General features: G+C 48.4%; 1 protein-coding gene across 6 annotated transcripts; it reads left to right on the forward strand.

The window, feature by feature from the left end:
- The first annotated feature begins 1,104 nt into the window (after nucleotides 1–1,104).
- On the forward strand, nucleotides 1,105–25,241 carry RAB27A (RAB27A, member RAS oncogene family). 6 transcript variants are annotated; one of them, XM_081839335.1, is made up of 8 exons: nucleotides 1,105–1,333; nucleotides 4,391–4,473; nucleotides 10,037–10,092; nucleotides 15,694–15,867; nucleotides 18,613–18,698; nucleotides 19,573–19,676; nucleotides 20,841–20,964; nucleotides 22,864–25,241. In XM_081839335.1, exons 4-8 carry the CDS (start codon nucleotides 15,715–15,717, stop codon nucleotides 23,060–23,062), a joined length of 666 nt encoding a protein of 221 aa, XP_081695461.1. In that variant the 5' UTR covers nucleotides 1,105–1,333; nucleotides 4,391–4,473; nucleotides 10,037–10,092; nucleotides 15,694–15,714; the 3' UTR covers nucleotides 23,063–25,241. The 6 variants fall into 6 exon arrangements, with proteins under 6 accessions (XP_081695461.1, XP_081695464.1, XP_081695462.1 ...); XM_081839338.1 differs by lacking the exon at nucleotides 10,037–10,092; XM_081839336.1 differs by lacking the exon at nucleotides 4,391–4,473.
- The last annotated feature ends 310 nt before the right edge of the window (nucleotides 25,242–25,551 follow it).

Below are 25,551 nucleotides of genomic sequence, written 5' to 3' on the forward strand. Positions count from 1 at the left end.
GAACACGAGCCAGAACCTGAACCCCGGACCAGGGAACACCCCAGGCCGCAACGCACACATAGGCCACCGGCGTACCTTGAGGACTATGAATGCGACCTTCCGGGCAGGACTGGAACTTAGAGGGGAGGGGTGTTATGTACTGAGTTGAATAGGATCCAAACTGCAGCAGTCTGATTGGTCCTAGAACAATAGGCTCCAAAAGGCAGCAGTCTGATTGGTCCTAGAACAATAGGATTCAGAATGCAGCAGTCTGATTGGTCCTAGAACAATGCAGCAGTATGATTGGTTAGCAGGAACCACCCAATCATGCTCCAGATAGAAGTGAATCCACAACCTGATTGGCCTACAGTAGAATCCGGGAATTAGCCAATCATGTGCAGCCCATTGTGTAAATAATGTATATAAAGCAGATACTTTGAGGGGACATTCATTCATTCCTCCTCACCACTATGAGCTGAATAAAGAGCATGAAATCACTTTGCGACTCTGAGTATATTTCAAAACCCCAGAGGTTCCCCATTCCCACACTCCTCCCTACACTGGACCTGCTGGGTGGTGGCGAATTAACAGGGTTTTCATCCTTGCTGGAACAGCCTGTGGGATGGGCTTTAATGGGCAGGAGAGGATATATTAATTGCAAGAGCAGCTGCGTTGCATGCTGAAGTCCCAAATTGGAAGCATCTCCTGTTGGTTTGTTTCTGAAAGCAGCGTTGCAGGGAAAAGTCTCTCTGTGGTTGGAGACCCTGATGGACTGTGCCATGGCAGGCTAGATGGGACTTGTGGTCAGATGCAGCAGGGACGACCCTCTGGTCTGCCTCGGTGGAGAAGAGCCTCCCTAGTCTGGCTCTGTTTCCCCCTTTTCCAGCAGACCAGCTGCAGGAGTAGCTCAGGCCCGCCCCCTCCAGCCTGTGCTGCTGACAAACCTCTAAGCCCCAGGGCTGGCCACGGCTGTTGTGGCACATTCCTGCTTCTCTGGGCAGAAGAAGGGCTTGTTTGCAAGCTCCTGCGCCTGGGAAAGGAGGCAACACCACAATATCACTTGATCAGCCAGCGAGGCCACATGACAAACAGCTGAGAGTCATTAGGGTGGGCTGGCAGGCAGGCTGGGCTGAGAGAGGGGGGGCTACTTTGGGTGCAGCCAGACTAGGGGAGCCAAGGGGACCTTCTGAAAACCGGCTCCTTGTTGCTCATACCTCCTCACGTGCCAGCTGGCTGCTTTCCATGGCTCTGCTACTGGACCACAGACCCAAATTCCATCTCTGCTTGGGGACCTGTTTGTAGGACCTGCTGGGAAGGTGGGGGCAGCTGAGCATCTCCTGCCAATTCCAATCAGGTAAGGAAAGGATTTCTTCATTCCTCCGCTCTCCTTTCTTCTTCTTCAATGGTTTAAGCTCACGTTATCCGTGTGCAAACTACCTCATTAAAATTACACACCTTCAATGAACCCGAACTTAGCTAAATTATACCAGGGAATTAGGGTGAACTTCAGTTACGATGCCAATTTGCCAAAAGGGGGGGGGGGAGAGAGATTTCAGATGGATTCAGTGAAATCCCCCTGGGTATGTTTCCTTGGAAGTCCTTTGAGCTTAGGGGGTGAATGTGTTTAGGGTGGCAGCCCCAAGCTGGAGCCTGACCCAGGGCTCTGCTGTTCACATAATGTGTCTAAATGCTGGAGGCTGGAGGCTTTCTTGCTGAGCTGACCCTGGGAAAGTGGGTTTCCTTTAATTTTCAGAAAGCGCATTTTAATCTCTAAGCTGTGCTGCCCTAGCTTGTTCTTTATAAACGGGGCATGTTTAGGCCAAAGGAAGAAGTGTGAAAAAGAAAAAAGGTGCAAATGTATTCAGGTAGCTTTCAAACACTTAAAGGGATTTCTGAAAATGAGGAGGAAGAAGGTGTCTTCTTTATGCACAGCCAGGGTATTGTGAGCTTAGCCAAGCGGGTGCTTTGCACTACAACTCCCATCGGCCCCAGCCAGCACAGCCTTTTCTTCCATTTGCTCCTCAGCTGCATCCGTCTCCAAAAGCTTGGGCGAAAACACAGCAGCTGGGTCAGGCAAGGCTGCCTAGGACATTTTGCCGCCTTAGGAAATACCGAAAATCCTGCCACCAACTGCATGCATGCAGGCTGCTGACTGACCATACACTTTGGGCCAGGGCCGGCCCACCCATGAGGCAAGGTGAGGCAGCTGCCTCAGGTGGCAAGATTCACCGGGGCAGCAGACCCTGATGTCGATCTTCTCCCCACAGCCCTTGTTCCTGATGTAGATTTTCCTTCTTCACTGGTGGGTTGGGGAGCTCCATGATGGGGTTTGCCTCAGGTCCCAAAGTGTCTTCCGCTGCTTCCATGTCTGCATGACGCCTGAGGTGCCCTGGGGAGTGAAAGGAAGGGTGCAGCAGCAGGAGGAGGGCAGCAGCGGTGGGCATGCTGGGTGGGCCTGAGGCGGCCACCTTCCCCCACCTCATGGGCAGGGTGGCTGGTCCAGCAGCCAGGGTGTGTCACTCTCCCACATGTCTTGCAAGGGCTGCTCCCCTCACTCGCTGTGGGGCCTGGACAGGACAGCTCCCCGCCGGATCGTGTCCTTTGCCTTTCAAGATGGGCCATGGAGAGCCTTGTTGCTGGGTGGCTGGCCAGTCCAGACTCAGAAGGACATAATGCTCTTAATGAAGGGAAAGAGAAAAAGGCCACTTTGTTACGTGCATTCAGCTCCCACCAACATGAAAAGAAATAATTCTTTGCTTGGGGATCATATGATGCAGCCTGGAAGTTGGCGGTTTGTCAGTTGTGCGCTGGGCCAGAGGCAGGTCTTCAGCCTTGCTGCAACTGCAGGCTGGGCAACCGCAGCACAGTTGTCCGGCAGGGTTCCTCTTCCTTCATCTCCTCTGAACTTCACGAAAGTGAAGGGGATGTGGAGAAAGAGCTTGCGGAATTTCCTTTTGTTCAAGCCGTCCAAAAGTGCTGAGGGCCTGTCAACCACTTACACTGTGGGGCTGAATTAAATCAACCACATTTAACAGACAGAATAAACTATAAGGAACTCAAGCATTTCCCAGCTCATTTCAGGCTGTTTGGCTGGCTGCCAAGGTGAGGTGCAACCTGGAATCAGGGAGAAGCTGCTTCGGAAGGAGAAAGTCTCCAGCTTTGATCGCTGGAAGTATCTCCAGTCCAAAGGCTCAGTCATAGGAGAGGCTTCTCTGCCTGAAGCTGTTGTTGTTGTTGTTGTTGTTATTATTATTATTATTATTATTATTATTATTATTATTATTAATACCCCATACATCTGGCTGGGTTTCCCCAGCCATTCTGAGCAGCTCTCAACAGGAGCAGGCTGAAGGGTGGGCCGAGGAGGCAAGGGGGCAGGAGGATGATCCAGGGGTAAGGGTCAGTGATTTGTGAGGTTCGATGCCACCTGTGAAGCAGGGGGAAGAGGGGCAGTCGGAGAGGACAGAAGAGGAGGTGGAGGAAGAGTTGCAGGAAGGTGAAGAGGTGGAAAAGATTCCCAGGGAGAGTCGGGGAGAATCTCCTTCGTCCCCTGGTATCTAAAAGGACAAGGAGGGGTTAAAAGTGACAGGAGCTGCTGGAGACGCTTTCATGTGGTACATCGGAAGAGGGAGTTAAATCTCCTGATGGAGGCATGGTTGCGCTGTTGCACAAACTGTTTAGGGACTCAGCTATACAGCTGCAAATAAAACGTTTTGAATGTGTTGTAAAGTGCAATATACAGAGGGCGATTTTGAGCCAAAGCAAATTCAATGCACTTTTCAAAACGATTTTCAAAAAAGCATTTTCACAACGTTTTTAACATGTGTGTAGATTCCACCTTGGTTGGAGGACAAGTCTGAAGATGAAGATGCCTATCTAGCTATTGCACACGAGTGGTGCATGCAATTCTTGCACCTTAGGAGCTGACGTAATTGAGTACTTTGCCAATAAAAAACCAATCGCATGCCCTCATTGGGGGCTGGGTGTGCTCAGGATAGAAGCCCCGGGGAATTCCTGCCTGTCTAAGTAGACAAAGATGCCCTATAAACTTGCCTTACAGCCAGAGTTTATGCCAAGTCTAAGAGAGGACCAAAGCCCTGGGGGAAAGGATGGGAAGCAAACAAAACTTTTGAGCAAGGGCAGAAGCCCCTAGGACCCCCCCCCCCCGCACATCTCTTGTTATATGAGCTCATTCAATCCCTTAGAGTGCAAATCCCCCTGGTTTTTGTTCACTCTGGTGAAATTTGTAGCAATTATATACAACATTCCCTTTGGGCACAAAAATGTTCCGTAAAGCCCTGCATGAAATATCCACCCAGGCAGTTAATAAGCGCTACCCATTTCCTTGCTTCAGAGATTTCTGTATCATTAACTGCGAACAAGTCATTTTCAAACATCCACATCCAAACAGGGAACGTACTTAGAGGGTCACCTGGGCATTGAAGAAAAGGCACTGGTGGCTTCAGCGATAAAAGAGCCATCCTTTGTCGCCAGGTAAGTTGTGTCCAAGAATTAAAGGTGAGGGAAACAACAAGGACTTTTTTCTGAGATAAAAAGCAAAAATCCTAGCGAGACTAAACAAATACGACTTGTAGGCCTGGCAGTTCCCGGGCTTTTTAAATGGACTGAATCCCTCCAGCTAGCTGTGACTGACAGCTGCCTTAAAGGGAAACTCCCTACTAAATCACCACCACAGGATCCAGGGCCAAGGGCTCTTGGGCTACAGGCGTTTCTGCTCTGGAGACGCCGGGAGGTGAAGCTGAACGGGAAAACGCCTAATGCCTGTGATCAAACTGATTTGACAAGAAGGAAAAACCACACTGTTTGTTTTAGTGGAGAGGCCGATAAGCACTCAGCGATGTCACTTCCTACACCGTCCAGTCAGAGCCTAGTGTTTCCCCGCTGCTTTTGCAGGAAACAAGCGAAAAAGCAGAAAGAGCGCGGACTAGCTAGCTGCAGCTCCAGATTAATCTGTGCTGTTCAGTGTGAGTTAGAGGAGTTCCAGCTCTGGCCGCCTGTGTTGCTTCCCAGGTTCTTCTCTCCAACCGGATCCACTGCTGGGTGAGGTGAGGAGGAGGAGAAGGAGGAAAAGAGCACATCCCAGGTCTGCCACAGGTTGTCCGGCTTGCATCTCTATCATGCATCTCTATCACTGGCTTCTAGCCACGGCAACACAGACCCAGCCCAGTCGTTTGCTGCCTGGGCTTTCTTGTTACTGCAAGAGGCCAAAACCCTTCTTGTTTTTCTTCTCCAGGATAGGCAGCCTAAGGCCCATGGGCCGGATGTGGCCCAGTCGCCTTCTCAATCCGGTCCACAGATGGTCTGGGAATCAGCGTGTTTTTACATGAGTAGAATGTGCCCTTTTATTTAAAATGCATCTCTGGGTTATTTGTGGGGCATAGGAATTCGTTCATTTCCCCCCACAAAATATAGTCCAGCCCCCCACATGGTCTGAGGGACGGTGGACCGGCCCACGGCTGGAAAAGGTTGCTGACCCCTGTTCTTCTCTGTCTCCCCTTTTTCCCCCCTGAGGAAATCCTGGTAGGGTTCATTTCCTCCAGACTTGACAGGAGTGGGGAAAAGTGTCTCTGCTTTAAGGCCAAAGTGGAAGCTGAGCAGAGGCCTGGAGAGTCTGGGGTATAGCTGTCAACTTTTCCATTTTCTTGCGAGGAATCCTATTCGGAATAAGGGAATTTCCCTTGCAAAAAAAGGAAGCGTTGACAGCTATGGTCCAGGGTGGGCTTCCAAAACGTTCAGAAACCAAATCACCGCTTCTGATTGGCAGCAGGAGCTTCCTGGAGCCACTTGGAAGCCCCGTCAGATTTCCGGGTTCCAAAAGAATATTCACAAACCAGAACAATCACTTTCAGGTTTGTGGCGTTGGGGAGCCAAAACGTCCGAGTTCCAGGGCGTTCTGGATCCAAGGTACGGCTGTATTAGCAAATTGGTTAAGAGTATACAGTGGTACCTCGGGTTACATACGCTTCAAGTTACAGATGCTTCAGGTTACAGACTCTGCTAATCCAGAAAATAGTACCTTGGGTTAAGAACTTTGTTTCAGGATGAGAACAGAAATCGTGCTCTGGCAGCGCGGCGGCAGCAGGAGGCCCCATTAGCTAAAGTGGTGCTTCAGGTTAAGAACAGACCTCCAGAATAAATTAAGTTCTTAATCCGAGGTACCACTGTATTGGCTCTGTGCTGTTGCTAGGGTTACTAGACCTCCAGGTCTGACCTGAACTCTTCAGGTTTCAGGCTGGCTGCAAATTAAACATAGACACATGGAGGGAGGTGTGTGTGGCAGGTCTGCCTTCCTCCACTCCCCTCTCCCAGTTTACCTGCATCTTCAGGGCCCACCTTGTGACATCACCAGGGGCTGCCCCTAGGTCTCGGGTCTGGGTCCTGAAATCTTAGGGCAGACAGGACATCCCTGATGTAGAGAAGCCGTCCCAGTTTCTGATTTGATCCCGGAATGTTCCACTTTTCCTTAGGATGTCACTATTTTCATTGGAGAAATGTTGGAGGGTATGGGCATTATCTGGCCTCCAAGCCAACTGAAGGCAGCCCTGTATAAGAAAGTGTTTTTTAAATGTTTTATTATGTTTTTATATATGTTGGAAGCTGCCCAGAGTGGCTGGGGCAACCCAGTGAGATGTGTTGGGTACAAATAGTAAAATTATCATTATGGAACGGGACGTCCCTATTTTCATCAGATAAAGGTTGGAGGGTATGTCCGGGTTTCAGTTGCTCCTGGCCTGGCATCCATAGTTGTTGCCCGGAACACATTCTTTAAACATGGTCAAAAGGGCAGGTGTTGTGGCCAGATGGCAGGAGAGTGAAGCCAGGACACATGTCCCAGCCCATTTGTCTACAACTCCCTTGAGCCCCACCCAGTTGCAGTCCAAAACAGCAGTTCAGCGAAGGCTGTCCTAGCTGATCAAGTGGCCTTCCTGCAGCTTTCGTGCCTGCTGACCACATCAGGACCACGTGGCTCTGAATCTGGCCCATTGCAAACTGTTTTCAGCAATGGCATTAAGGAGAGTCTTATGCAGAAATCTTTCATGTTCATGCTTTTTGGGTACGTGTGGTTTGTTTGTTTTTTGCATGTTTTGTGTTTGCTTTAATTAGTTATGTTCTGTTTTCTACCGTCACCACCCCACACATTGCCTCCAAGGTTCTTCTCAGGAAAATGTGGACTTCCTAGCTTCCCCTTTCTCACCCAGTTGTCTAAGGCAGAAGCTGCAAGCATTCTCTCCAGCATCTCTTCCCTGCATCCTTTTTCCTTCTGCAATGAGGAAGGGGGTTGTTTTGTAAAAGCAGGTGATGGCTCTGTCTTCAGTTAACTAGTTTCACACACAGAGGAATGGTCACCTCTCTTCTGGCTTCGTATTTACAAGATCCTATTTTTGACCACTTGATTGCAGCAACAGAAAAGAGCAAATCTGGAAATAGAGTAAACCTCACAAGAATATAGGAAAGGGCCTGGAACTCTGCCATATAACAAATCACACTATTGACCCATCTAGATCTCCATGTTGGCTCTGCTGACTGACAGCACTGCTCAAGTATGGAAGCCTGAGTTTTTTTTGTACCTTTTTAAAAAAGTCCTATCATTTAAATGCATTGCCTACTTCTTGCCCCTCAGGCTCTTGGAGGCAGATGTCAACAAGAGCCCAGACTTTGGTAGGAGGGAGCAAAGAATCCCTGCTGCCACCATGGCCAAGATGCACTGTGCTTTCTCTCTCTCTCTCTCTCTCATTTGTAGAAGTCTCCTCTGGCAGCTACAACAGACGGGTCTCTGAAGGACACGCTCTGGAAAGGGCAGGATTGCCAGGTTGCATATGGCTGTTATGAATCAAACATGACAGACGGTGCACAGGCAGTAAGTCTCTTCCACGGAGTCAGGTGCCTTCTTATCAGCTGGCCTTCGGAAGCAACAGTGGGGAATACGATATTTTAAGCACAAGGAAGCAAAAGTTATGGCTAAGTGCCTGGTGTGCAAGGAGTCAGACAAGCTGATTTCTAGCGTCAGAGCAATCCTCTTCCCTGTTAGGAAGTGCCAGTCTTCACTTTGGCATTTAAATAAATAAAACCCAGATCACAAAATAGACAGGTAAAACACACGAGGGGAAAATGACAATTAATATTCTAGTGAATATTAGGGTAGCCAGCACAAGGTGAGAAATACATCCCAACCCATCAATGCTCCCTGGTGAGTGTACCCAAACAGGAGCTGTCCTGTTGCGAACAGCTGGAGGTGGGTGGGCAGAGCTTACATACGCTTCAAGTTACAGATGCTTCAGGTTACAGACTCTGCTAATCCAGAAAATAGTACCTTGGGTTAAGAACTTTGTTTCAGGATGAGAACAGAAATCGTGCTCTGGCAGCGCGGCGGCAGCAGGAGGCCCCATTAGCTAAAGTGGTGCTTCAGGTTAAGAACAGACCTCCAGAATAAATTAAGTTCTTAATCCGAGGTACCACTGTATTGGCTCTGTGCTGTTGCTAGGGTTACTAGACCTCCAGGTCTGACCTGAACTCTTCAGGTTTCAGGCTGGCTGCAAATTAAACATAGACACATGGAGGGAGGTGTGTGTGGCAGGTCTGCCTTCCTCCACTCCCCTCTCCCAGTTTACCTGCATCTTCAGGGCCCACCTTGTGACATCACCAGGGGCTGCCCCTAGGTCTCGGGTCTGGGTCCTGAAATCTTAGGGCAGACAGGACATCCCTGATGTAGAGAAGCCGTCCCAGTTTCTGATTTGATCCCGGAATGTTCCACTTTTCCTTAGGATGTCACTATTTTCATTGGAGAAATGTTGGAGGGTATGGGCATTATCTGGCCTCCAAGCCAACTGAAGGCAGCCCTGTATAAGAAAGTGTTTTTTAAATGTTTTATTATGTTTTTATATATGTTGGAAGCTGCCCAGAGTGGCTGGGGCAACCCAGTGAGATGTGTTGGGTACAAATAGTAAAATTATCATTATGGAACGGGACGTCCCTATTTTCATCGGATAAAGGTTGGAGGGTATGTCCGGGTTTCAGTTGCTCCTGGCCTGGCATCCATAGTTGTTGCCCGGAACACATTCTTTAAACATGGTCAAAAGGGCAGGTGTTGTGGCCAGATGGCAGGAGAGTGAAGCCAGGACACATGTCCCAGCCCATTTGTCTACAACTCCCTTGAGCCCCACCCAGTTGCAGTCCAAAACAGCAGTTCAGCGAAGGCTGTCCTAGCTGATCAAGTGGCCTTCCTGCAGCTTTCGTGCCTGCTGACCACATCAGGACCACGTGGCTCTGAATCTGGCCCATTGCAAACTGTTTTCAGCAATGGCATTAAGGAGAGTCTTATGCAGAAATCTTTCATGTTCATGCTTTTTGGGTATGTGTGGTTTGTTTGTTTTTTGCATGTTTTGTGTTTGCTTTAATTAGTTATGTTCTGTTTTCTACCGTCACCACCCCACACATTGCCTCCAAGGTTCTTCTCAGGAAAATGTGGACTTCCTAGCTTCCCCTTTCTCACCCAGTTGTCTAAGGCAGAAGCTGCAAGCATTCTCTCCAGCATCTCTTCCCTGCATCCTTTTTCCTTCTGCAATGAGGAAGGGGGTTGTTTTGTAAAAGCAGGTGATGGCTCTGTCTTCAGTTAACTAGTTTCACACACAGAGGAATGGTCACCTCTCTTCTGGCTTCGTATTTACAAGATCCTATTTTTGACCACTTGATTGCAGCAACAGAAAAGAGCAAATCTGGAAATAGAGTAAACCTCACAAGAATATAGGAAAGGGCCTGGAACTCTGCCATATAACAAATCACACTATTGACCCATCTAGATCTCCATGTTGGCTCTGCTGACTGACAGCACTGCTCAAGTATGGAAGCCTGAGTTTTTTTTGTACCTTTTTAAAAAAGTCCTATCATTTAAATGCATTGCCTACTTCTTGCCCCTCAGGCTCTTGGAGGCAGATGTCAACAAGAGCCCAGACTTTGGTAGGAGGGAGCAAAGAATCCCTGCTGCCACCATGGCCAAGATGCACTGTGCTTTCTCTCTCTCTCTCTCTCTCATTTGTAGAAGTCTCCTCTGGCAGCTACAACAGACGGGTCTCTGAAGGACACGCTCTGGAAAGGGCAGGATTGCCAGGTTGCATATGGCTGTTATGAATCAAACATGACAGACGGTGCACAGGCAGTAAGTCTCTTCCACGGAGTCAGGTGCCTTCTTATCAGCTGGCCTTCGGAAGCAACAGTGGGGAATACGATATTTTAAGCACAAGGAAGCAAAAGTTATGGCTAAGTGCCTGGTGTGCAAGGAGTCAGACAAGCTGATTTCTAGCGTCAGAGCAATCCTCTTCCCTGTTAGGAAGTGCCAGTCTTCACTTTGGCATTTAAATAAATAAAACCCAGATCACAAAATAGACAGGTAAAACACACGAGGGGAAAATGACAATTAATATTCTAGTGAATATTAGGGTAGCCAGCACAAGGTGAGAAATACATCCCAACCCATCAATGCTCCCTGGTGAGTGTACCCAAACAGGAGCTGTCCTGTTGCGAACAGCTGGAGGTGGGTGGGCAGAGCTGTGAAAGGCACAGAAGCTGGGAAACACTTTCACCTGGATGTAAGGCAGTAATGTAAACACTCCTCTGCTCCCTTGCCTTGCCACCTGTGTGCTGCAACCTTGTACCGTTTTTTGTGTGAGGGATGATGAGTCTGGAAGGGGTGGGGATCCGAGCCCCCCAGGAGATAAAGGGCAGCTGTGTGCCTCTGTGCCCAGATGAGGAAGGGGCTGCCCAGCCCAGCCCTGTCGCCAGCCCGCCCGAGGCACACCTGCCCCACCTGTCAAGAGAGCAAACAGGTGACACGTAAGCTGCCGGCCAGGCTGTGTGCGAAGCAGGTGGGGCCCCTCCGGCTGCTGTTCCTCCGCTCGCTGGGCTGGGGAGAATGTGCCTTGGGCGAGAGCACACTGCTGCTGCTGCTGTGGTGTTGCTGTCCGAAAGGTGAGTGGCTTTTCCTTTCTGGGGTGATGGCTGGGGTGCAGTCCAGGGGAGCAGCAGTCGGTGGGGGTGGGGACATGGCTTGAGGCAGGTTGGTGCTAAAAGTGATCATTTACCTGGTCAGTTGTTAGTCAACACCTGGGGGGGAGGGAGGGGACTCTGAGGTGCTGCTGGGGATTCAAGCTCACTTTGAAAAGGTGGCTTTCCTGACCCTGACCTCTGCCTTCCAGCTGTGCTGCTTTTCAGTGCAGGAACTTCCATTTGTATTATCTGGGTGTAAGAATGAGCTGCAGAGAGTCCCCAAGCAGAGGTCTGGCTTTTCCCCCCAAAGCCAGCAGCTCTCCTTCAGCAAGCAGCAAGCAGCACAGCTCCACCCTGAAAGACCCGGGGTGCCCTTGGGCAGGCTAGGAACTTGGAATCAGCCCCCCCCCAACCATGCATCCCTTTTAAAACGAGACTGCCTGAACTCAAGCTGTCTGCCCCAACCCATCCAGTGCTCTCCAGATCTTTTGGATGATAGTTGCTGCAGCTGCAGGATCTGGTGTCCCAAATATCAGAAGAGCACCAGGTTAGGAAAGGCCTGCCTAAAGCCAGGGATTACCGTATTTAACGGGGTCTAACACACCATTGAAGGGACGTGGGTGGCGCTGTGGGTTAAACCACAGAGCCTAGGATTTGCCAATCAGAAGGTCGACGGTTCGAATCCCTGCGACGAGGTGAGCTCCTGTTGCTTGGTCCCTGCTCCTGCCAACCTAACAGTTCTAAAGCACGCAGTGCAAGTAGATAAATAGGTACCGCTCCGGCGGGACGGTAAACGGCGTTTCCGTGCACTGCTCTGGTTCGTCAGAAGCGGCTTAGTCATGCTGGCCGCATGACCCGGAAGCTGTATGTCGGCTCCCTCGGTCAATAAAGCGAGATGAGCGCTGCAACCCCAGAGTCAGTCACGACTGGACCTAATGGTCAGGGGTCCCTTTACCTTTAACACACCATTGAATCCAATAAAAACAAAATAAAAAAATTCCTTCCAGTAGCACCTTAAAGACCAACTAAGTTAGTTCTAGGTATGAGCTTTCGTGTGCATGCACACTTCTTCAGATACACGAAAGCTCATACCTAGAACTAACTTAGCTGGTCTTTAAGGTGCTACTGGAAGGAATTTTTTTATTTTGTTTTTACTATGGCAGACCAACACGGCTACCTATCTGTCATTGAATCCAATGTGCGTCTCAATTTTCAGAACCTTGAAACCAAAAAAAGTACCGTAATTGCTGGCAAATGTAAATGTGCATTAAATCCTAATGCTCACCTTAATTTTTGCAATGTAATTTGGCCAAAAAAGCTGAGCATTAGATTTGCGTAAATACCGTATGTGCAACCAGCTTAACACTGGTGCAAATTGTGTACAGGTGCAGCAGCAGCACATAGGCCAGATGCTGAGGGGTTAATTCTAGCCACTTTTAGCGAAATGTTCAGGTCAGGGAGAAGCAGCAGGCAGAGCAGAGGGCTGCTGACTATGGCTAGGACCGTTCACCTTGCAGCTTCCCAAGAGCCATGTTTTGTCCCTTTCTGGAATCCCAGGTTTGGCCATCAGTGGAAATCTGCTTTATGTGGCCACTGCACACAGAGCTGGTCCATGTGCTGGCACTGGTCCATTCTCAGGGCAGAACTTCTTGTGCACTGCTGCAAACCCTCTAAAATGGGAGGCTGGCTTGGCATGTGATGAGTCCAATAGCAGCCTCTGCTCCTGCATGGCTCCAGTTTGCACCATGCAGGCCTTGCAAATGGCTGCTGTGTGCTCAGGTGGCCCTGTGGGTCCTCCTTTAGTCTTATGTGATGCTGCTCTGAGGATTCTGCCTGGCCAAACCCTCCCTGAAGTGGAGGCTTTTCCAGGTCTTCTTGTGCCATCTGCACCTTGTTTATGTCCTCCTGAAGGTATAGGTTGCTATACTAATAGGCATTTGGTGGTGTGTGATGACATTTGCAAAAATGCTGTAGATGGTCATCGTGCTGACTAACCCACCTGCTGAAATCCTGCCTGGGCTTTGCTGCTGTCCTTGTGGAAGGGCTCCTGGGCTGTTCAGCTTTAACCTAAATAGACTAAGGGTGGAGACTGCTTCTTAAATATTTGTGCAGGGAGGAGGAGGAGGAGGAGGAGGAGGATGAAGCTTAACCCTGCAGGACAACAATAGTCTTGCTGCCTCTCTTATCTGTGCCAACCTTCCTTGGGAGAGATTTTTGGCTGGTTTCCTCTCAGGGATTATCATGCCAAGGCATCAATGAGGTGTTGTCTTTTCTTTTTTCCTAAATAGTATATCTAGCCCTCAGCCTGCCATAACAGCCCCATCTTCCTGCTCCCCCCTTTCCATAGGTAGAACAGCTTGTTCAATAGTAAACTATTTTTGTATTTTCTCAACTGCCTTGAGCGCCGTGTTCTGAAGACAGGAAGGACAGGTAGGAATTTTAAAAATAAATCATGAAAACCCGTGCAGGTTGGAAGTACAGGTCAGCACAATTTAGCTCCGTTACCATTAGCTGAAAACCTATAAAAAGCACCTTGGCATCATTTCCCCTGACTTTAAAGTTCCTTCTTCCAAAACCAGGCTGAAACACTGTCAATAAGCCTAGGCCAGGCAGCCTCATCTGTGGTATAATGTGATGGAGAGAGAGAGAGAAAGTTGGCCATGTTATGGATGTAGGTAAAGGTAAAGGGCGTTTCCGTGTGCTGCGCTGGTGCTGGCTTGCCAGAGCAGCTTCGTCACGCTGGCCACATGACCCGGAAGTGTCTCCGGACAGCGCTGGCTCCTGGCCTCTTAAGTGAGATGAGCGCACAACCCTAGAGTCGGACACGACTGGTCCGTACGGGCAGGGGTACCTTTACCTTTAAAGGTAAAGGGACCCCTGACCATTAGGTCCAGTCGTGACTGACTCTAGGGTTGCGGCGCTCATCTTGCTTTACTGGCTGAGGGAGCTGGCGTACAGCTTCTGGGTCATGTGGCCAGCATGACTAAGCCACTTCTGGCGAACCAGACCAGCGCATGGAAACGCCGTTTACCTTCCCGCCGGAGTGATACCTATCTATCTACTTGCACTTTGACGTGCTTTCGAACTGCTAGGTTGGCAGGAGCAGGGACTGAGCAATGGGAGCTCACCCCGTCACAGGGATTCAAACTGCCGACCTTCTGATCAGCAAGTCCTAGGCTCTGTGGTTTAACCCATAGCGCCACCCGCATCCCTAATACCCCTTTCCATGCAGAAGTCCATTAAATGGTGAGCACCAGTTGCTACTTCTTAATAACGTTTATTAAGTGACTTCATCAGACAACCTGTTTATTGAGCGTTCACCCAGACTCGCCCTGCACAAAACACATGTGGGGGTTAGACTATGTCCCGCCTTTATTCAGCGTTTATTCTGATTTGTATGTGGGGAGGTTATACAACAAGGGACATGGGTGGCGCTGTGGGTAAAACCTCAGCGCCTAGGACTTGCCAATCTCATGGTCGGCGGTTCGAATCCCCGAGGTGGGGTGAGCTCCCGTCTTTCGGTCCCAGCTCCTGCCCACCTAGCAGTTTGAAAACACCCTTAAGTGCAAGTAGATAAATACGTACCACTTTATAGCGGGAAGGTAAACGGCGTTTCCGTGTGCTGCTCTGGTGCCGGTTCGCCGGAGCAGCTTCGTCAAGCTGGCCACGTGACCCGGAAGTGTCTGTGGACAGCGCTGGCTCCCGGCCTCTAGAGTGAGATGAGCGCACAACCCTAGAGTCTGTCAAGACTGGCCCGTACGGGCAGGGGTACCTTTACCTTAGGTTATACAACAGGGAGTGTTCGCCCCAGTTTGCTGTGTCTTCCCACCAATCCTTTGTTCATCCCACACTTTGCAGTGTGTTTGCTGCTCACTTTCCTAACACCCCAAAGCCAGGGTTTTATTTAATTAAAACAAAAAGTTTGTTGTGCTAGGATGACAGAGTGCTTTAATCGATTTTTATTCCCAAAAAAACTAAATTCCCAACATGCACTTGAATTCCTCCTGCAAAATACTGACAGTCTGGAGGCGAGCAAGGATAATACTGAGCTTAATTACACTTTTTGTACCAAGAGTATGCAAAGCTTGTTCTCATGCCAACACTTCATCTGGGGTTTTTTAAAAACCAAATGGTACCTGGTGTCTGTGTGTGTGTGTGTGTGTGTGTGTGTATGTTGGGGGTTAGGGGCTGGGGGCTGGGGGTGGTTGACACTCAGGCCACCTGCATCAGGCATCTCCTGTCCTATGTACTTGAGTCCTGTGATGGAGTAATTTTTCCATGCCTATTCAGAAAACTTTTTGACTGAAGGGAGGTATCTGAATCAGAGTCTGGATTTTGGCTTCTGCAGCCACGATGTTTTCCTTATATGTGTTTGGGGTAGGGTGGACAGATGGACACCTGTGTCATGTACAGTATGAAGACTTTCCTGGTTCTGTGCATGTATGTAAATCTATTGCAAGTTACATCTTCCCAACATGTTCTGCAAAGGAATCTTGTGTGCACAGTCTTCTTCACACACAGAGCGCTATGCACTGTTCTTTTCGGGGGAAATGTCGCATGTGCTTAGATTGGGCTCCATGGAGGAGATGCTGTGAGCTCTGGACAGTTGATAGCTGGGATTTCAGAGAATGCAATATATAGTTATTGGAAAAAGAATGGAAATAAAAGCTGCTCCCTTCCTCTTCCTCCCCTCCCCTCTGTCTCACCCCAAAGGCTGTCCTCAGAGTTCTCACGATGTCTGATGGGGACTACGATTACCTAATCAAATTCTTAGCCCTGGGCGATTCTGGTGTGGGGAAGACCAGTTTCCTTTATCAGTATACAGATGGCAAGTTCAATTCAAAATTCATAACAACTGTTGGCATCGACTTCCGGGAAAAGAGGGTGGTAAGTTCCCACCATTTTCTACATCTCCATTGGGGGGGGGGGGGAGAGACTCACTTTCAGCTACCTTTCAGAAAACTGTGATCAGAACTCAGACCTGACCCAGTTTTCCCTGAACCTGGCAGGGCGTGTGGATTCCTGGTACTTCTTTGACATAAACAGGTGAGAAGCAGAGAAGGAGAAGGGATGAGGTCTGTAGGTCTGCACTTTGGAGGTGGCTAATATTTATGGGGGAGTCATCCATTAGCTCACCCCAAGTGCAGTTTCAACCGACTTTGCAAAACGTGCTTTTTATTTTTCACAGCCACTTGCAAAATGCGACAGTCTCTTGATTTTGCCTTTAGTGACCTTTTTAGCTGTTTGGCCAAATGGGCCTGGGTGCTATTTCCGAAGAGCGCCCTCTCTACAGGTGCTCTTCTATAACCATGTCCTTCTGTCCTTGCAGGCCTGGTGGCAGACAGCATGGTCTAGTGAACCAAAACAAGTTTCTCTTTTAGTTTCAAGGAATGAGAACAATCTGGGGAAGGGGCAATTTCCATCCCCATTTCTGAGACCGGACGCCAGTCCAGTCCACATAGATTTCCTGCTGCCACCACCATCTGCCTCTCTCCAGCTTCTACCCACCCACCTGTGTGGTTCTGTCGGTTATAGAAGCAGCAGTCTCCAGGAAAGAGCCTGGGGCTTTTGTTTGCAAGGAAGATGGTGGCTTTGGTCAGATTATTCTGTAGCAGAACAACCCATGAGATTGCCTGTAACTCCCACAAGAAGTGGTGGACTCTCCTTCCGTGGAGGTTTTTCAGCAGAGATTGGATGGCCACCTGTCATGGGTGATCTAGTTGAGAGTCCTGCATTGAAGGGGGTTGGACCAGATGACCCTCAAGGTAACTTGTAGCTCTGTAAATCTATGATTTGGTGGTTTCGCCACATTGCTTCATGCAAACAATCTGGCCCTAATAACTTCAAACTTCTCTGTAATTTCAAAGCCACTTGTTCCTGCCCAGCCATGGGCCTCAAAGGGCTTATCCACTCTTCCTCTTATCCTGCTACTCCCCCGCCCCCCCGGAAAACCGCTCTTTAGCTCTCAGTCGGAGCAAACGGCAATTCAGGTTTTCTCCGGATGGACGTTTGCTTCAATTTAGAGAGAGAGTCAGTTTTCCCTGGGAAAGGAGCAGGGCAAGGGGAAAACTGCTCGGACCCTTGCTTTTCTAGGCATGGGACAAGTGCAAGTCTGGATGAGCCCAAAGTCAGCTGGGCCCTCCTGCTGTTCTGACCTTCTGATGGTCTCAGCCATTTCCCAACCCACCCTGGGAGCAATGATATTGCATCATCCTACTAAGCTGGGCAGCACAAACTGCATTAAAATAAAAGAGAGCTGCTGGGAATGAGAAAATTAGGCATGCAGAAATCTGTTTGTTTTTCTTGAAGCCTTGTCTGCTGTCATTGTTAGAAAAAGCTTCCTGGAAGTCCCTTTCCAGGCTGTTGCTGCTGCCCTTTGACTTCTTTTCTGTCCCCAACAGAAGCAGAAGTAGCTATTTCCTTTCCACGTACCTCTTCCTGCTGCAGCCTGCCTGGTTTTCCATATATTAATATCCCGTCCCTGCCTATAATAAGATCAATTTGACACTGTCCGTAAGCCTCCCTTTCCTACCTGCTGCTAGCAATCAATGCCAGCCTGCCAGGAGAAAAGGTGCAGCTAAATTGCCAGTGTCTTTCTTATCTGATTGTACTTTTTGCAGTTACACTGAAATCTAAGCAATCAAAATCAGGTTCCAGACGTTTTGGATTTATTTACTACCCAGCCACCATTTGCAGTCACCATTGATGGCTCCATTTGTGTGCCTGAGAACATGGGGCGGCATGTGTGTGTGGAGTGGGGCATCTCTAATGTCTACCGCTTAAATGTTTTGTGATTAAGCAACCTGTAAATCTTTTTAAATACAGAAATATTGCACTGGGCATTGGAGCAGGAGGAAGAAGCTGTGTCAGGTCTCCTGGGTGCTACTTCTGCCGGCTCCACAGTGCATGACATTAGAAAGCTGCCCTCCTCTTTGGAAATGGGGTTGAAGGGGTCTCCCTGCTTTCACTTGGCTTTGGGGCAGGGGCTTGCCTGTTCTAAAGCCCAGTGTGATTGGAGGAGCTCCTCCTCTGCTCTCCTTCCCAGGGTTTGGGGCATGGAAGGGGTGGGTTCTCGAATCGCAGCAAGCAGAAACTCTATACAGACGGCAAGCGGATTTGTAGAGGCCTGACATTTCCTAACGAAACATTTCCTAACGAAAACTTCCAGCCGTTTCTGAACGATCATCGTTCAGAAATATTCACTGGAAGTGTTTTCAGTCGTGAGTTCTTCCAAAGGCTTCTGCTGCTCTACACCAGGATTGAAATCCTCTGAAAACATCCTGGAAACTGACCAAGCCCACGAGGAGGCCAACTGGGTTTATTTGGGTTTTGCAGCTTGGACCCTGCAGAAACCCTTACAACAGCAGCAGCAGCAGCAGCTCCTGGGGAACAATATTAAAATATTGTATTCATTTCCTCTCCTAAATTCAATTCAATTACTAACAGCAGATAAAGCAGACCATAGGTGCAAGCAGCTCAGGAGCAGAGCCATAAAAGCCAGTTCAATACCTGACTCTAAGCCCACAGCCCAGGCTTCCCGAAGACTGAAGGTGTGGGAGCCTCTTTGTGGAGGGAGATCCCCAGAGACGCTAGTTGGAGGCACTCGTCCAATGGCATGCCTTTTTTAAACAGGTCTACCGATCAAATGGGCCGGATGGCATTAGTGGTCGAGGACAGAGAATACATCTCCAGCTGTGGGACACAGCTGGGCAAGAAAGGTAAGGGATACAAAGAAGAAATAGAGCCAGACTGAAAATGTAAGAACTTCAGAAGATCCTTCTAGTTGAGCATCCTTTTCTTGCAGTGGCCAATAGCTCTCTCTGGCTTGGGGTCGTCCCCCTGCATCAACTGGAATGGCTGTAGCTTCTGTCCCTGCAGATGAGATGTGCCCCACCCCCCTGAGCACAAGTAGCTCCTGACCACCTCCATTCATTTTTCTAATCTCATTCATTTCATTCATTTTCCTAATCTCCCTTTAAAGTCATCCATGTTTGCGGCCCTCGCTGCATCCTAAGTATATATTTCATTGCTGACATTTTTATTGTTGCTTTGAGATGTTTCTTAGGAAGTGAATCTTAAATGAAATGAAATAAATAAATAAAACAAATAAACTTGTAGGAGCATATTCCAGAATTTAATCATGAGCTGTTTCCTTTTCTCTGCCCTGGATCTCCCATCAGTCAACAGAAACAAATGATTCCGAGGTCTAATATTATGAAGGGGAAGAAAAACATCTGCCTCTATTCCTTTCTCCACATTATCCATCATTTTAAACACCTCTAAACCCGCCCACCCCCCTTCAATAAGTTGTCCTTTATCCTAACTTGACCTCTGTGGCAGCTTTTCTTCTGTTGTTGACAATTGGCCAAAAGGCCTTTGCTAAGAGGTGTCTTGAGACACTAAAGCCCCTCCCCAAGAGTCCCTCTGTTCCTTTCAGATTACTTTAGACTTGGACTATAGTAATTACCGGTATACCAAGAATTCTGGCTCCTTTGAAGTCAGTGGTAAAGTGCTTCAGACTAATAACTTCCCTTATTGCAGGTCCTTGTTTATTCTTGGCTAAAAGAATATCTTTGCTTTTCATCCTTGCAGGTTTCGTAGCTTGACGACTGCCTTCTTCCGAGATGCAATGGGCTTCCTTCTCCTCTTTGATTTGACCAACGAGCAAAGTTTCCTCAACATCAGAAACTGGATGAGTAAGAGGCTGTCTTCCCGCACTCCCCATTGGGCGGCTGCCTTTTCCCAGTATGACCCCTGTGGGTGTGGGGCTGTAGAGAGAGACGGGCCCATAATTCACCCTGGCCCTGCAGCCAGTGGGGAACACCCCAAAAGTATGGAACACCCCAGTATGGAACAAGTCTGGATCCATTATTTTGTGCCATTAACAAAACGTGGGCCTGTAGGGATTTCTTCTTCTTCAACAGCCCTATAGGAAGCCATGAGCCACTGAGGCACAAGCGGGCACAGGTCAAGGAGGAAGAATAATGCCCCCTAGGTTGGTAGTGTCTGCCCCCAACCTTGATCACCTTCCCCACAGTTGTCTCCTTGGTGTGCAAGGTTGAATCCAAAGCAGCCGTCTTTTGGTTTTCTGTGGGGGTGTATTTTCAAACAGTGTTCTTAACGTGAACCGTCTGTTTGCCAGATGAAAAGTCCTGGCGAAGAAAGCCTTTTCTTTCCACTGCCCAAGTAAAGTCTGGGGGCAGATGTTGTCTTGGCTGGGGACATGCCACAGCTGTCCTCCATGGCATTTAATTTCATTGTACACAGGTTGTACATTGACAATAAAGGTATTATTATTAATTGGGTTTCTGTGGTGGGCAGGGCAGGTTCTTTTGTAAGAGGCATGTCATGCCCCAGCCTCAGATTTCTGTCTGGGGTCCATCTGTCCCCATCTGCACAGGAGCCTCCAGAGGCATTTTCTCAGCTGAACAGCTTTCACTCCTCCACCCTGGCGAAGGGTGAAGAGGCCCTCACCCTCGCTGCCTCCCGGCTGCCCTCTGAATCACTTCCCTTTGCATTGTTGGGTTCTGTGGGTGCAGCAGCATCACCCAGTGCATTTGCTTGGGGTCCTGGAGAGGAGGGTGGTCACTGCACCCATGGACTCATGTCCGCCTCTACTGGCACCAGGCCTGATCGAGATTCACAAGGGTGACAGGCTAAATTCTTGCATGGGAGCAACAAGACACCTTCGGGTGCCCATGGAGGGGACTGGGTGTGTGACAGTCACAGGTAGGGAGAATTCACCGTAATGTAAGAATGGAGGGATTTGTGCAGGAAGGCCATAGAGTGCTCTGCTTTCACCACTTCTCTGGCTGTTGCAGCAAGTGAGCCTGGCATTTCCCTTTTCCTGTTACTGTTAGGCCAGTTGCAAACCCACGCCTATTGTGAAAACCCTGATGTGGTCCTGTGCGGAAACAAAAGCGACCTGGAAGAGCAGCGGGTGGTGAAAGAAGAGGACGCAAAGGAACTTGCAGAGAAGCATGGGCAAGTCACATCCTCCCCGTTATTCTTGCGGTTTGGGCAGAGCGGTGGCTGCCTCCTGGAGAGGCTGGAGGGAGCTCCTCTAAGGAGCTGCTTAACAGAAAAACTGGTGGCCTGGTATTCCCCAGGCAGATGGAAATAATCCTTCAGAGCCCAGGATCCTTCCTCGGTCCCTTTGTCCCCACCCTCCACTGCCTTTCTTTTCTTTTCTGGGCATCTGCACAGGTATTCCTGTATCTTTGTGTGCACACCTTAAAAACAAAAAAACAACTCCCAGGAAGTGTGCAAGAGCAAACTTTACTCACCTTAATTTTCATGTTTCATTTGGGGAAATGGAAGCTTGTTGGTGTCATGATCTATTTCCATGTGTTGTTTTAACTTTTTAATACGGAGGTCTTGTGCAAGAGTGATATTTACCTGACTGAGCCTTGCACAAGAGTGATAAAGAAGCTATTATTTTATTTTATTTTAATTTTAAATATTGTGGCAGCCCTTGATGCTCCAGGAGGGTGAGTGTTGGTGGGGGAACCGCCGAATACATTAGGAGAAAACTCTTCCCGGTGCCAGTGAGTCCCACCCCATTGACTGGGGATTCATTGCAGGTGAAAGGAAGGATGGTTTCGTGAGGAAGACCCTCCCCTCCACCTCCAGGGTTTATCCTGAACACCAGTTGTTGGGGGATGACAGCAGTGGGAGACACGGGTGAAAGAAAGCCAAGTTTCTTTCTTTTTTCAAAAAAACAATATTTATTAAAAATTTTAAGGGTTACAAAAAGCAAAAATAAAAACACCATATTAAACAAAAACAAAACAACACATCACAATAAGGAAAAAAACAAGGAAAACAAACAAACAAAAACACACTACTAATCTTCCCCTAACTTATCTTTCATTTGCTTGTTTCCTTGACCTCCTCACACCTCCCTTTTTTGTATTCTAATTCGGTTAACTATTTCAGCAAATCCTTTCCATCTTTTCCAATTTTTGTTCTGTAATTTATCTCAATATGATGTAACTTTATTTTCCCTCCTTTCACCAATTAACAGTCTATTTTTTCCTAAACCCTTATAACATTTCTGCTAAAACCACATAACTTCATTCCAACATCCTTCTAACATTCATGGAAAGAAAGCCAAGTTTCACGCCTGCTTTGGGGCACTGAGCAGAGCTGGGAGCAAGCTGGCTCCTCCTTCCCGTGGGGGGTAGGTTCTGGGTGGGACCCCAGTGGACCTTGCCAGTCTTGTTGACAACTGTGCAGGGAATGCGGTGCCAGAAGCTCCTGCTCTCCACTCCCAAGTGAGGGACGGGAACCCAAAGGTCAGACTCTGGCCTTATGAATGGACTGTTTGGTATAGAAATTGCAGCCAAGTGAAAAAGTAGCAAGGAAGAGGCCTGCAAAAACAGCCACCTCTTGAGCACCACCAGCTGGAGAATATGAGGACCTGCTTTTGCCCAGTCCTCTTGCAGAAGACGGTCATCCTCCTGCCCTTTGAAAAGCCCTGTTTATTCAGCAGCATTTGTCCTGATTTACTTGCTCAGAACTTACACGGAGGTTAGATTATTGCGCATTTATTCCGATCTGCTTGTGTTTATATGCCCTCCCATTGTTCACCCCACACTTTTCATCCCATCGCTTTCTGAGGTCGGATTCTTTTTAAAAGTGGATTTGTTGTGCTGGGGCAACCGGGAGCTCTAATTCACTTAAAGCCGGGCAAAGCTAAAGTTCTGGTATCCTTCCTGCGAAAGAGTGACTGTCCAGAAGCAGCCCTTGTGAGTGCTTCCGATGAAAATTGTGTTCTGAGAAGCCCAGCAGGCCTTAATTCTCCTTTCCTTCCTGAGATCCGCCATTATCTCAGAATGCCACAGCTCCGCAGAGTAAACCTTTCTGATGCCTTCTTTCCAGGATCCCTTATTTTGAAACGAGTGCTGCCAATGGGGCCAACGTGAGCAAGGCCATTGAGACGCTTCTGGACCTCATCATGAAGCGAATGGAACGGTGTGTGGACAAGTCCTGGATCCCAGAAGGGGTAGTGCAGCCTAATGGGCACAGCTCCACAGAGCAGCTCAGTGAGGAAAAAGAGAAAAGCAAGTGTAGCTGCTGATCGCTAGAGACGTGACTGCGACATTTTAAATTAAGCTATGTTGATATTATGGCTGAAGCTTAATATGAATAATTATTGGACCACCTTCTCTATACGTAGACGTAGATGTGTGATGATCAGCTCTGCTAAGCACCAGTTTACTATCAAACAACACCAACTTGTGCTTTGCAGCCGTTTCCCTTTATTAGTTACTAACTAGGCTGGCCTAAGTTTTCAGGATTTAGACTGGCTGCTTAACAGCAAGTGCTGTTTCCTCTAAGGACCTAAATTCCCTTGTTGCAACAACAGAAATGGGCGGGTGGGCTGAACTGGCCAGAGGAAGCAAGTAATTTGTTCTTCGTTACTGGAAATGTTCTGTATTTTAATGCGTTAAAAATAGATAAATAAATCCTTCGTTATCAATAATAGGGAACCGGCATCCCATCTCCACCTCCAGATGTTGCTAGACCAACAGTTCCCATCATCCCTGACTCTGCTGCTGAGGCTGATGGGGGCTGCAGTCCAGCAACATCTGAAGGACAACTGCTCCCCTATCTGTGGTTTTTAGAGACATCAAGCTGGCCCTTGCAACAGGACCAAACCCTGCCACCTTTCAGAGTTAGTATTGCTAGAATCCAGATGTGCTATCCTGCCTAAGTAGGTGGAGCAAGAGTATGTTGCATGTATACGGATGCAGAAGTGTCATGTAAACTTTCTTGTTTTGACAGGAATACAGGGCAAGCTAATGCTTTGTGCTAAATTTCTTTGTTTGGAAAAAGTCTCCTTCACAATCGGACCGAAAATATTATTACTGACTGTTCTGGCGAGGCCTTACTCTGTTAAGCAACTCTTGGCTTATGCACCTGCCGTCTGTGTTTTCTTTGCTCCGGTAGAATCCAGACTCATTTGCTGTGATTCTGCAGCTTGCCTGCTTTCGCTGATGTGTGTAATCAAATGGTCTAGATCAGTTTATTCTCGGGCAGAATCAGTACTTTGAACGGGGCTTAGAGCCTCCTGGGAGCACCTCCTGCATGTTCTTGGAGGGGATGAGAACAACACCAGAAGAGGGGAGGGGGCTTTGCTGTTTGCTTGTGCAAAGTGGGGGTGCAGTTACTAACTTTGTCTTACCATGCCGTGCCACTGAACAATCTTCTGAGCACCTACATTTTTCCAACACCTTTTAAAACATCTCGCTCAAAAGTCTTAACAAAGTCTTATTCAGTCTCTGCACACTTAGGTCCCTGCCTCTATCCCATTGTTGGACTTGAAGCTAGCAGCCCTTAGCCATGTTTGGGGCGGGCTGTCAAATGGTTCCAACGCATACAAGCAAAGCATTCCACAGCATCTTCCCTGATGCACCAGCCCTGCCCACCCACCAAACTGCCTAACTGGTTGGTTGTAAGAACTGAGCATTAAATGTGACTTGCTGTTCACCACTGAGGTCCAGATGCTTGGAGATAATAAACAAAATAAGAAACCCTTACGTGTTTGTGCAACGTGCTCTGCTGGGCTGTCACCCTGATGTTGACAAAATAGCACCCAAAAATCTATTTATGTGAACACCCTGGATATTTCGTTGACCACGTGCTGCAGGTCAAAACCTGCCCTGCCAAATACAGTTTTAATAAGTAAGAAAACCTGAATGTATTAAAAGGATAGTAGCAGTTGGGTAAACTGTGAACATGCTTACATCCAGAAATGCATTCCAGGGGGTTAAGGGGAGCTGTTAGTGTTCTGAGAAATTTGCTGTGCTGTTTTAAAATCCACCTCATGCTCAGGCCTCAAGATGGGACATCCAAGTTTGTGTCTGGGCCTGGGGTGGGGGGTATGAAAATATTGGCCAATGCCTGAGACGCACAACTGACTGGAGGCTTTTTGCTCATTGGAAGTGCCTTTAAAAGGACCCAGGACTAGCAAAAGAGCCAGTATTTTTTTAAACAAAGGAGAAATACAACTTCACTTTGTGGAGGAATGTCCTGGAACTCTGCCACCTGTACACTGAGGCTAAAATCACGCCAGCGTAAATGGCAGGGATGCATTTTTCTGAAACCAGAGGTGTGTTTTAGATTTGATACAAAAGGCTGAGACAGCCATATTTTTTGACCTGCATGCTGTATTTATCGAACTGTATAAATGGAAAATTAATAACTGCCATGTACTGCCATGAAGAGGTATCTCTATTAAAAATGAATTATAGCCGCGGCCTGCATCTTTGACTTATTTGTAGCTGAGATCAGGAATCTGTGCAGAATGATTCAGAAGTTGCACAGGAGACGTTTACGCATTGCTGCTCACAAATGTGCTGCACCGAAGAGTCAGCAATGATAACGGAAGTTCTCTGGTGCCCCGGTTTCTGCACCTCAAGATCCTCCATCATTAAAGAAGGCGCCGAAATAACTGGAGAGAAAGAAGGGGAAGGCAATTAAGAGCCCAAGTCCCTTAGGGACCGCGCCTCCTGCTCCTCACCCGGGGCTCTCCCACCCATTCACCTTCTTTCACCACCACCCAGT

The sequence above is a fragment of the Podarcis erhardii genome (genome assembly GCF_964252035.2).
Source record: "Podarcis erhardii genome assembly, chromosome: 14".
Taxonomy (NCBI): Eukaryota; Metazoa; Chordata; class Lepidosauria; order Squamata; family Lacertidae; genus Podarcis; species Podarcis erhardii.